The 13,075-nt window shown below is 41.9% G+C and overlaps 1 protein-coding gene across 2 annotated transcripts in view; it reads right to left on the bottom strand.

Annotated features, from left to right (window-relative positions):
• The window catches only part of UGGT2 (UDP-glucose glycoprotein glucosyltransferase 2), a 273,527-nt gene that overhangs the window by 153,565 nt on the left and 106,887 nt on the right, over positions 1–13,075 (bottom strand). For both annotated transcript variants that reach the window (XM_032785015.2, XM_032785017.2), the window contains exon 16: positions 424–555. In XM_032785015.2, coding sequence (XP_032640906.1) covers positions 424–555 — 132 coding nt within the window. The remainder of the gene's footprint in view (positions 1–423; positions 556–13,075) is intronic.

The following is a 13,075-nucleotide window of genomic DNA, read 5'->3' as shown; positions in this document are numbered from 1 at the left end:
CTGATTGTTCAGCATTACATGCACATACAAATGAATGATGTATGTTTGTGCCTACGCTACCCCTCCAGGCTCTGACACTAGGAATCTTGTGATTCTGAGTCAGAATGGCCATATTCACCAGGCAGATTCTTTCCCAGGAAGATATGATTTGTCCAAAAGACAGAATTTCTTCCTTAGCCAGGCTGTTTGGGTAACCTACCACCTACCGCAAATGATACACATCTAATAAGCTTATCACTAGGTACCTTCCATAGTAGCAGATATATATAGTAGATAGGAGTCAGCATTAAATATTATTCTTGAGGACAATAATCCAATGGACCCTTCCAACACTGCAACAGTCTGGAAAAAATTGCAACCTCATTGCATTTAAGTGTTTTAACTCTCAGATTACTATTTCTTGCAACTATTTTCTTAACATACCTTCCTTTTCTCATCATATTCAGAGTCAACACCCAGTATACTCTGAATATCAGCATGAGGGAACTCACTTCTAAGAACATTCCTCACATGGTTCACAGTGAGAACTTCTCCATCTTTCATTTCATGGTACATCTGTGAAAATTATAAAACAGATAAAAAACAAAGCTATTTTACCCTACATATTAATATTACTTTATTATTTATCATAACAATATAAATTTTTTTAAGTAGAATATAGGATTTGCCATCAGATCACTAGTCTAATTAGTCTACTATCCTATCTTTGGCAGTGGTTAATATCTTATATTGCAGAGGAAAGTACATCCAATACTCCAGGTCAGCCAGCAATAGTTTTAGTGACTGAGAATTCCTTTCTACTCCCTGTTCAGTCTTAGCATGAACTTTAGAAACAAAAGACATCAACTAGAAGAGATGCTTCTCCACCCTTGGCTAGTGAGCTCTGTCCCCCACCATCACAAGCAATCTTGTCATATAGTCCCACTTATACCTTTGTCCCGCTCTCTCTTAAAACTAATTACCTTGTTTGCCACCACAGCTCTTATTGGGAGGCTGTTCCAGAACCTCACTCTTCCAATGGTTAAACACCTTCTAATTTCCAGCCTCCATGTGTTCATGGCTACTTTATACTCATTTGTTCTTGTGCCAATATTGTCCTTTAGTTTAAATAGTTCTTCACCCTCCCTCATGTTTATTCCCTTAATGTATTTAGAGAAAGCAAGCATAACTACTCTCTGCCCTCCTTTTGCTAGGCTAAACAAACCAAGCTCTTCCAGACTCTTCTCCTACGATAGGCCCTCCATCCCCCTGATCATCATAACAGCTCTTTGCTATACCTGTTCCAGTTTGAATTAATCTTTCTTGAACATGGATGACTAGAATATACAGTATTCCAGATGAGGTCTTACCAGAGCTTTGTACAATGGTATTAATACTTCTCTTTCTCTATTGGAAATGCCTCACCTGATACATCCTAGGATCACATTTGCTTTTTTCAGAGCCACATCACACTGGTGGCTTATAGTCACTCTGTGATCAACCCATACACCCAGGTCTCTCTCCTCTTCTATCATTTCCAACTGATAAGCCCCTGGCTGGCGAAGACAGTCATTATTAGACCCTAAGTGCATGACATTGTATTTGTACTACTGAACTTCATTCCATTTTTGTCACTCCAGTCTTGAAGGTCATCCAGATTTTCCAGATTAATATTCCAGTCCTCCTCTGCATTGACAATGCATCCCATCTTTGTATCATGAGAAAATTTCACTAGCACACTCCCACTTTTTGTTCCAAGGTCATTAATAAAAATATTGAATAAAACTGGTCCCAAGACTGATCCCTGAGGAACTCCACTAGTAACCTCCCTCCAACTGGATAGTTCATCTTTCAGCATAACCAGCTGCCTTCTCCCTTTTAGCTAGTTCCTTACCTATGCCACAGTCCAATGGCCCCCTCCTCTTAGGGAGTCCCCTGCGACTTAAAGAAATTAATTAGAACCATAATTAATGCCAGGGATCAATTAGCATGGGATTCTGTATGCTCACAGCTCCAACAATATTTAACCCAATAAGTCTGTAGCACACAGGAGAATGTGCTCCATGGAGTCTGGTCCGGGGAGATTCATCTCCACTCTGGAATCCCCTGAGGACAATGTCCTTTTCGCCATTTCTGAAAGCTTACTAATTGAAAGGGCACGGGCATAGTCTGCTCCTTCACGGCCTTCAGTCCCATAAAAAAAATATGGGCCCCTGTACAAAAATCCAACCAGGCCTTTGGGAAGGCTGCCTCTGGGACTGGGTAGTCCACCGTGACGCATGGGAGGTGGGTCCCCCAAATGACACAGCTAAGCAGTATGTGCTGACTGCATCCTCAGACTATCAGCACATATAAATTGCAAAAGGCAACACCTGGCAACTCTGGCCTATAAAACCACCTCAAATGGTGTGTAAAGAGAGGGCAGTGCCAGGCCACTTTTATGAGGTAGGTCGACACATCTTGTCATAAACAGATAGTTAAGGGTTAATGCCTCTTTTACCTGTAAAGTGTTAAGAAGTTCACCTAGCCTAGCTGACACCTGACCAGAGGACCAATGGGGAAACAAGACGTTTCAAAAGGAAGGAGGGAAGTTTCCTTTGTTTAGTCAGTTTCAGTCAGAGTGAAAAAGATCAAGGAACCAGCCTCTTATCAGAGTAGTAATTTTTCGAAAGGGATAAATAGGTTTATGTTTATTTCTTTGTAACCTGTCTTGTGCAATTAGAGGAAGAATCAAATTGGGTATTGGGGTATTTTCATTGGTGTAATTAAGTTTTTGCCTAGGGGAACATCCTCTGTGTTTTGAATCTGTTGTCTGTGAGAGTAGCTTGTATGCTAATCTCTCCCAGAGGGTTTTCTTTTACCTTTCTTTTCTTTAATTAAAGGCCTTTTTTTTTAAATAACCTGATTGATTTTTCCTTTTTTTTAGATCCAAGGGGGTTGGATCTGGATCCACCAGGAGTTGGTGGGAGAAAGGAGAGGGGATGGCTAATTTCTCCTTGTTTTAAGATCCAAGGGATTTGGATCTGTGCTCACCAGGAAATTGTTGAAGTCTCTCAAGGCTACCCAGAGAAGCGAGTGCTTGGGCGTGGTGGCAGCCAGACCAGATCTAACCTGTTAATTGAGCTTAGAGCTTCTCATGCAGGTCTCCCACACCTGTACCCTAAAGTTCAGAGTGGGGAAGGAACCTTGACACATCTATTAAAAAGGGGAGGCATCGAAATATGTCCCCACTACAACACATCTGTTTACCAACACCTCAGTGTGTGTTTGGAAAACCACCGACCCCAAGGTCCCTCTTAATTTACTGTTAAGGTCACAAACACCAATTTTTTTGGTGCATTGGCCCGCCATTCTGCAACAAACTGTTAATGTTTCTAACTATGTTGTGTTCAATTTTTCATAAATAACACCCAGTGTTTCCTTCATTAGCACACACCCAAAACCAGCTTTCAGTATTCAAGACAAATGCCTCCTCCTTCACAGTATTATGACACACGTTTAACCAGGAGAAAGCTGCGTTTGCTACCACCATTTGAGTGGGGCATCTGTGCCAACGGGGGGGATGTATTATGCTATGTAACTAATAAAGCCAAAAGACATTACTGGCTAGTGTATGCAATTGTTGCAGTCCTAATAATTTTATATATACTATATTGCTGTTATGTAAAAAGCCAACAGTAAGCCTCATCACCATACCAGGGGGAAAACGAAAACCCAAGTGTTGACCCCTCCCAACAAAATGTTGATTCGGGTCAAGGGGGGGAATGTCACAATCCAATGCCCCCCCTTAGGGAGTCCCCTGGGAAGGCAGATCAGCAATGTATATTGCTAAAGCTGTTGCAAGCATCGCAAAGCATTTTGGGGAGAGTCAAAGATGTGTGAGTGAAAAGTGGAAGTGTCCTCAGAGAGTTTGGGAGACCAAGGGGGAGGGGGAGAAGAAGAAGAAGAACAAGGGGTTAACTCAACACTGTAGCTAGCGAGTTCAGTCCAAAGATGATAAGCTGACTCCCGCCCAAGGCCAGTTGCTACCTGCCAAGACAGAAGGGAGGAAGTCCAATCCCCCCCGCCACACCAGCCGTGAGAAGAGAATGAAACACAGAGTTGCAGATATAACAATGAGAACAGTGAGAACAACAGTACAGGCCAACAGAAGGGAAAACAGTCTCCAGAGCCGAGATGTTTTGGGAAACAAGGAAGGCCACAGCAAGCTTGTTTGGACTGGCACAAAAAGCACCAGGAACATAGGGCTGTCATAAACAGATAAGAAAAGTTGGTAGTACAGAAGTACTTTATATCTCTTTGACTATAAAGGGTTAACAAGTTCAGTAGGCCTGGCTGTCACCTGACCAGAGAACCAATCAGGAGACAGGATACTTTCAAATCTTAGGGAGGGAAGTTTCTGTGTGTGCTGTTAGTTTTTGGTTGTCTAAGCGAGGGAGTTTCTGGTGTGATCGCTGTTACGTTTTGGCTTGTTGTTCACTCTGGCCCTCAGACTCCAGACTGCACCTTACCGCGATATTCCAGATCAGGCCACGCCACGGAGGGTTTGCAGCTGCAGTCTTGTGCTGTTAGGTTCATACATCGCCCCTGCAACAGCGCCCAGGGACGCCATTGTGGTTCATCTTATACCTCCCTATTAAGCGGTGACATAGGAATTTCTCTTTCTACGCGGCCCCTCACTCCTCTAGAAACATCTAAATCTCAAACACATCTGCTGTTTCCCATGATGGGTATCACCCAGACTACCAGCCTGCTAATTTGATCCTAAAAATGCATTTGCCTTCTCTTCAATGGTGGGATTCATTTTATCTAAGGTCACTAGTCTGTGTGAAACTTCAATCTCTCTTTTGTGTTAAGATCCAGAGGGTCTGGGTCTTGGGGGTCCCCAGGCAAGGTTTTGGGGGGACCAGAGTGTACCAGGCACTGGAATTCCTGGTTGGTGGCAGCGCTACAGGTTCTAAGCTGGTAATTAACTTAGAGGAATTCATGCTGGTACCCCATCTTTTGAACGCTAAGGTTCAGAGTGGGGAATTGTACCATGACAAGGGACCTGAATGAAAATGCCCCCAAAAGAACCCAGGACTTATAACCCTCCCGAAAGCTGAAGCAAAGGGGAGAACACAGCCGATTCTTGGATGGCCTGGGCCCAGGACAGTGCTCCCCATCCACCTTTCCCCCCCTTCTTCATCTTACATTACACCCAGGCCTGGCCAGCTTTGGGTTGGGCATATGTGAGTATAAAAGTGGGTTAGGGATTGGGGCATTAATGCTTTTTTCCTTCCTTTGAGTGACATGGAAGCTTTTCCAGCACTCTCTGCTGTTATTTTACTATTTTATTAATAAAGCTTTAAAATTTAGACACCTGGCGTGCCTTGTCATCTTCTCCCCAAAAAATCCTGTGGCCACAGCCTGATCAACTGTGGTCCCAGGAAGATTGGTAACAAAAATCTGTCACACCTACCTTACTATTCTTGTACTAATTCCCATCTTCTCTAGCTTAATTATTTCCCATGTGGTATTATGTATGTAAAATGCTTTACTGAAGTCCAAGTACATTAGAACTACTGCATTTCTCTCATCTAAAAAAAAATAGTTATTTTCTCAAAGAAGGAAATCGGGTTAGTCTGGCACAGTGTGATCTATCTTTGGTAAATCCACGATGTATTACATCTGAGGCTATATTTTAGTCATGGGTATTTTTAGTAAAAGTCATGGACAGGTCATGGGCAGTAAACAAAGAGGTTCCCAGCCAATGGGAGCTGCAGGGCGGTGCCTGTGGGTGGGGGCAGCGCACGGAGCTAGAAGGTGAGGGAGGGACACACGTCACTGTTTCCAGGGAGCCCCCCAAGGTAAACACCACACAGAGCACTTACCTTCTCCCTCGCCCCAACTCCAGCCCTGAGCCCCCTCCCACAAGCACCCAAACTGCTGCTGCTGTTGCTGGAGGGGTGGGAGGGCGGTAGCCACTGCAGATGTCATGGAGATCCTGGAAAGTCACAGAATCCATGACTTCCGTGACCTCTGTGACCAACTCGCAGCCTTACTTACATCCACTATTCTGTTTACCTCTATAAATTCAATAATTCTTTCCTTCACAATTTATTCCAAAGTTTTGCCTATTAACTGAGGTTAGATTTACAGATCTGTAATTGTCCACATCACTTTTTTTTTTTTAACCCTTCTTTTAAATAGAGGTACAATGTTAGCTTTTCTCTAGTCATACAATGTTATCTCTGTAACAGATAGATTTATTAAAGTCCTAGCTACTGGACTATTAAATCTCAGTATTCTGCTCTTTCAGTATTCTGGCACAAAAATTATCCAGTCCACCTGATGTGGTCATTTCCACTTCTATACACCCATTTCCAGCTGCCGTCCTGCCTTCATACCCATGTTCAATATTATATTTAATGAAAACCAAGGCAAAGAATTCATTTAGTTTTTGGGCCATATCTAGATTATCTATAATCTCCTCCCTGTCCATGGTACACAGCAGCCAAATCTTATCCTTCCTTATTTTCTTTTTATTTATATAACTAAAAAAACCCAACCTTATTATTTCATTTAATTTAGCAAATCTCACTTCATTTCTTCATTTTCTAATCTCCATGATGTAGCTTTCTTTGTTGGTAAATATCTTCTTCTATTTCCTAAGGGCTCTCTATTTACTCCCAATAATTGTTTTGAGATAGTTATTCATATAGTTAGGTCTGGAGTCTTTGCCCATGTAATTTTCCCCCTTGCTTGAAATGTAAACTGCAGATAGTGTCTATATAGCTGATTCAAAGAAATTCATAAGAACATAAGAACGGCCGTACTGGGTCAGAGCAAAGGTCCATCTAGCCTAGTATCTGTTTACCGACAGTAGCCAATGCCAGGTGCCCCAGAGGGAGTGAACCTAACAGGTAATGATCAAGTGATCTCTCTCCTGCCATCCATCTCCATCCTTTGACAAACAGAGGCTAGGGATACCATTCTTTACCCATCCTGGCTAATAGCCATTTATGGACTTAGCCACCATGAATTTATCCAGTTCTCTTTTAAACACTGTTATAGTCCCAGCCTTCACAACCTCCTCAGGTAAGGAGTTCCACAAGCTGACTGTGCGCTGCATGAAGAAGAACTTCCTTGTATTTGTTTTAAACCTGCTGCCTATTAATTTCATTTGGTGACCCCTAGTTCTTGTATTATGGGAATAAGTAAATAAACTTTTCCTTATCCACTTTCTCACATCACTCATGATTTTATATACCCTCTATCATATCCCCCCTTAGTCTTCCTCTTTCCAAGCTGAAGAGTCTAGCCTCTTTAATTTTTTCATATGGGACCCTCTCCAAACCCCCTAATCATTTTAGTTGCCCTTTTGTGAACCTTTTCTAGTGCTAGAATATCTTTTTTTGAGGTGAGGAGACCACATCCTGTACAAGCAGTATTCGAGATGTGGGCGTACCATGGATTTATATAAGGGCAATAAGATATTCTCAGTCTTATTCTCTATCCCCTTTTTAATGATTCCTAACATCCTGTTTGCTTTTTTGACCGCTTCTGCACACTGCCTAGAACATCTTCAGAGAACTATCATGATGACTCCAAGATCTTTTTCCTGACTGTTGTAGCTAAATTAGCCCCCATTATATTGATGTAATTCCAAGTCTCATCTACATTTAATACTTGAGCTTCAATCCAGCCAACTTCTTTCACTAAGGCCTTGCTACACTGAGCACTTTACAGTGCTGCAACTGGTGTGAAAAAACCCCCTGAGCGCTGCAAGATGCAGCGCATATTGTTAAAGTGTCAGTGTAAATCAGGGCGGCAGCACTGGGAACGCGCTCCCAGCGCTGTACGTGTACGCTACACCCGTAAGGGATGTGGTTTACAAGCAGCGCTGGGAGAGCTCTCTCCCAGCGCTGCGGCTTTGACTACACTCACACTTCAAAGCGCTGCCGTGGCAGCGCTTTGAAATGTCTAATGTAGCCAAGCCCTAATTCTCTTAATTTCCCAAAGTCTGCTCTTTTGAAAGCAAAAACCATAGCTCTTTACTTGGTTTTGACTATCATTCCATTTACATTTAAACTGAATTAGGTCATGATCATTTGATCCAAGGTTAATTCCCATGACTGGCTCTTCTGTGATGTCCTTGCTACTTACAAAACTAAGTCTCAAATTCCATCACTTCTCCCATTATGACAATTCCCAGTAGTATTTCTCTCTCTAATAATATTAAATAAAGAGATCTCTATCCATATCTGAGTCTGGACCCAACAGTCTCTGGCAGACCCCTAACACTATCCCAATAACACTCTCTCTTTTACAATCCTTTCCAAAAGTGAGTTTGACCCAAACAGATTCTGTTTCATCCGTGCCATCACTTCTTATTTCTTTACAGTTTATCCCAGAATTAATATACAACACTGCCCCTCCATCTTTATTTCTCTCTCTCCTAAACAGCATATACTCTTTAATATAGCTAGCGAACAGAAGTGGCTAAAAGAGGAGTTTGGCAAGGGAGTTTACAGGGGGAATGCGAGCAAGGGCTAGATACACCTAACATTCTTTGCACTTAAAGGTCAAAATACCGCCTGATAAAAACAAAGCGCCAACAAAGGAACAAGCTTTGGGAGTAAAAAGAAAATGCAGGCAGAAGTCCAGCAACAGAGTGGGAGCTACCAGTTTCTTGCACCCAATGCAGTATGTATGATTACCTGCCCTATGGGCTGGTGGCGTATGCATGCATTCGGTGCAAGGTGCTCCTGACCCTCAGAGACCATGTACGGACTTTGGAGAAGAGAGTGGCTGAGCTGGCAGAGCTGAGGGAGACAGAGAGGTACACAGATGAGACTTTCCAGGACACAATAGAACAGTCCCACCCTGGGTCTGACAACCTCTGTGCTGTTGAGGAGGGTGAAAGCCTCAGGGAAGGAGAACATCCAACTGGAGCAGAGGGAAACAATCCCATAGTTGGGACCCTCCTCCCAGATGATGTTGTGGTATCCTCTCACACTGAGAATACTTCTCTGAGGGAGAGAACTCCAGTTATTATGAAGAGACCAGTATTAGTAATGGGCGATTCGATCATTAGAAACATAGATAGCTGGGTTTGCGATGATCAGGAGAACCGCACAGTGACTTGCCTGACTGGTGCGAAGGTTGCAGCTCTCTCAAGGCATCTAAATAGGCTTATATGTAGTACTAGGAAGGAGCCAGTGGTCATGGTACATGTAGGCAACAATGACATGAGGAAGGATAGGAGAGAGGTCCCAGAGGACAAATTTAGGCTGCTTGGCAAGAGTCCAGAACCTCCATGGTAGCATTCTCTGAAATGCTTCCAGTTCCACGTGCAGGGCACAGTTAGACAGGCAGAACTGCAGAGTCTCAATGTGTGGATGAGACGATGGTGTAGGGAGGAGGGATTTAGATTTATTAGGAACTGAGGAAGCTGGGAAAGGGGGAGCCTATACAGCAAGGATGGGCTCCTCCTAAACCAAACTGGAACCAGATTGCTGACACTTAAAATTAAAAAGGTTATAGAACAGTTTTTAAACTAAGGGCTGGGGGAGAGCTGACAAGTGCAGAGGAGCATGTGGTTCGGACATCCGTTAGAGGAGGGTCTATAAATGGAGATTCCCTATGTCCTAATAAGGAGGAGAGGATGGAAAATGATAAAATACATGGAGGATTTGATGAGAAACAGGCAAATGAAAAAAAGTCCCATTCAATTACGTCATGCAATAGGGGACAGCCAAAAAATGACACGTTTTTTAAATCCTTATATACAAATGCTAGAAGTCTAAATAATAAGTTGGGTGAACTAGAGTGCCTAGTAGTAAATGATGTAATAGGCATCACAGAAACCTGGTGGAATGAGGATAATCGATGGGACACAGTAATACCAGGGTACAAAATACATCAGAAGGACAGAATAGGTCGTGCTGGTGGGGAAGTGGCAATATATGCGAAAGAAGACATAGAATCAAATGAAGCAAAAATCTTAAAAAAACTGAATTGTACTATAGAATCTCTATGGATAGTAATTCCATGCTTGAAAAATAAGAATATAGCAGTAGGGCTATATTACAGACCACCTGACCAGGATGGTGTTAGTGACTCTGAAATGCTCAGGGAGATTAGAGAGGCTATTAAAATAAAAAACTCAATAATAATAATGAGGGATTACAACTATCCTCATATTGACTGGGTACATATCACCTCAGGATAAAGTTTCTTGACACCTTAAATGACTGCTTCTTGGAGCAGCTGGTCCCAAAACCCACAGGAGGAGAGGCAATTCTTGATTTAGTCCTAAGTGGAAGTGGAACACAGGATCAGGTCCAAGAGGTGACTACAGCTGGACTGCTTGGTAATAGTGACCATAATACAATTAAATTTAACATCCCCGTGGCGGGGAAAACTCCACAGTGGCCCAACACTGTAGCATTTAATTTCAGAAAGGGGAACTACATAAAAATGAGGAGGTTAGTGAAACAGAAATTAAAAGGTACAGTATCAAAAGTAAAATCCCTGCAAACTGTGTGGAAACTTTTTAAAGACACCATAATAGAGGCTCAACTTAAATGTATACCCCAATTTAAAAAAAACATAGTAAGAGAACCAAAAAAGAGCCACCATGGTTAAACAACAAAGTAAAAGAAGCAGTGAGAGGCAAAAAGGCATCCTTTAAAAAGTGGAAGATAAATCCTAATGATGAAAATAAAAAAAAAGCATAAACTCTGTCAAATGAAGTGTAAAAATATAATTAGAAAGATCAAAAAAGAATTCGAAGAACAGCTAGCCAAAGACTCCAAAAGTAAAAGCAATTTTTTTTTAAAAATACACCAGCAGCAGAAAACCTCCTAAACAACTAGTGGGGCCTCTGGATGATCGAGATGCTAAAGGAGCACTCAAAGACTTTAAGATCATTGTGGAGAAACTAAACAAACTCTTTGTATTGGTCTTCACTGTTGAGGATGTGAGGGAGATTCCCAAACCTGAACCATTCTTTTTCGGTGACAGATCTGAGGAACTGTCCCAGATTGAGGTGTCATTAGAGGAGGTTTTGGAATAAATTGATAAACTAAACAATAAGTCTCCAGGACTTCATAGTATTCACCCAAGAGTTCTGAAGGAACTCAAATGTGAAATTGCAGGACTACTAACTGTCATCTGAAACCTTAAATCAAATGACTGGAAGATAGCTAATGTGACGCCAATTTTAAAAAGGGCTCCAGAGATGACCCTTGCAACTACAGGCCTCACTTCAGTACCAGGCAAATTGGTTGAAACTATTGTAAAGAACAAAATTGTCAGACACACAGAGGAACATAATTTGCTGGGAAATAATCAAGATGGTTTTTGCAAAGGGAAATCATGCCTCACTAATCTACTAGAATTCTTTGAGGGGGCAACAAGCATGAGGACAAAGGAGATCCAGTGGATATAGCATATTTAGATTTTCAGAAAGCCTTTTACAGGGTCCCTCACCAAAGGATCTTAAGCAAAATAAGCAGTCATGGGCTACGAGGGAAGGTTCTCTCATGGATTGCTAACTGGTTAAAAGATAGGAAACAAAGGGTATGAATAAATGGTCAGTATTCAGAATGGAGAGAAGTAAACAGTGGTGTCCCCCAGGGATCTGTACTGGGCCCAGTCCTATTTAAGATTTGCATAAATGATCTGGGAAAAGGGGTAAACAGTGAGGTGGCAAAATTGCAGATGATACAAAACTACTCAAGATAGTTAAGTCCCAGGCAGACTGCAAAGAGCTACAAAAGGATCTCACAAAACTGGGTGACTGGGCAACAAAATGGCAGATGAAATTTAATGTTGATAAATGCAAAGTAATTGCACATTGGAAAACATAATCCCAACTATACATATACAATGATGGGGTCTAAATTAGCTGTTACCACTCAAGAAAGATCTTGGAGTCATTGTGGATAGTTCTCTGAAAACATCCACTCAATGTGCAGCAGCAGTCAAAAAAGCAACAGAATGTTGGGAATCATCAAGAAAGGGATAGATAATAAGACAGAAAATCATATTGCCTCTATATAAATCCATGGTACGCCCACATCTTGAATACTGCATGCAGATGTGGTCGCCCATCTCAAAAAAAGATATATTGGAATTGGAAAAGGTTCAGAAAAGGGCAACAAAAATGATTAGGGTATAGAACGGCTTCCATATGAGGAGAGATTAATAAGACTGGGACTTTTCAGCTTGGAAAAGAGGCGACTAAGGGGGGATATGATAGAGGTCTATAAAATCATGAGTGGTATAGAGAAAGTAAATAAGGAAGCGTTATTTACTCCTTCTCATAATACAAGAACAAGGGGACACCAAATGAAATTAATAGGTAGCAGGTTTAAAACAAACACAAGAAAGTATTTTTTCACGCAATGCACTGTCAACCTCTAGAACTCCTTCCAAGAGGCTGTTGTGAATGCCAGTACTATAATGGGGTTCAAACGGGAGCTAGATAGATACATGGAAGATAAGTCCTTCAATGGCTATTAGCCAGGATGGGCAAGAATGATGTCTCTAGCCTGTTTGCCAGAAGCTGGGATTGGATGAAGGCATGGATCACGTGATGATAACCTGTCTGTTCATTCCCTTTGGGGCACCTGCCATTGCTCACTGTCAGAGGACAGGATACTAGGCTTGATGAACCTTTGGTCTGATCCAGTATGGCCATTCTTATGTTCTTATGTATTCCAGCCATGAGTGCTATTTCACAATGTTTCTGTAATCCCCACAATATCTGGTTTGACCTCCTGCACCAGTAATTCCAGTTCCTTCATTTTACCGCTGAACTTTCTTACATTCATGAACAAGCATCTCAGTTCTTTCCCTCAGACCACACCTAGTTTTTTAGATGGATTAGGTATAGTCCTTTTACTAACTGTACCACCTACCTGACTACTACTCCAATCAATATTTGTAATTTCTTGTTCCTTGCTTTCTCTTATCTTACAGTGTTTCTTTATTCTCTATTATATCTCTGTTTAGCTGATTTTCCTGCTCCTGTGTACTGAAGACAGGTATGGATATTTCACAAGTCTCTCCCAACCTTCTCCCCTCATCTACTTCTTATCAATTG

Source organism: Chelonoidis abingdonii, chromosome 1 (genome assembly GCF_003597395.2).
Source record: "Chelonoidis abingdonii isolate Lonesome George chromosome 1, CheloAbing_2.0, whole genome shotgun sequence".
Lineage (NCBI taxonomy): Eukaryota > Metazoa > Chordata > Testudines > Testudinidae > Chelonoidis > Chelonoidis abingdonii.
This window is presented reverse-complemented; position numbering and strand designations above follow the sequence as displayed.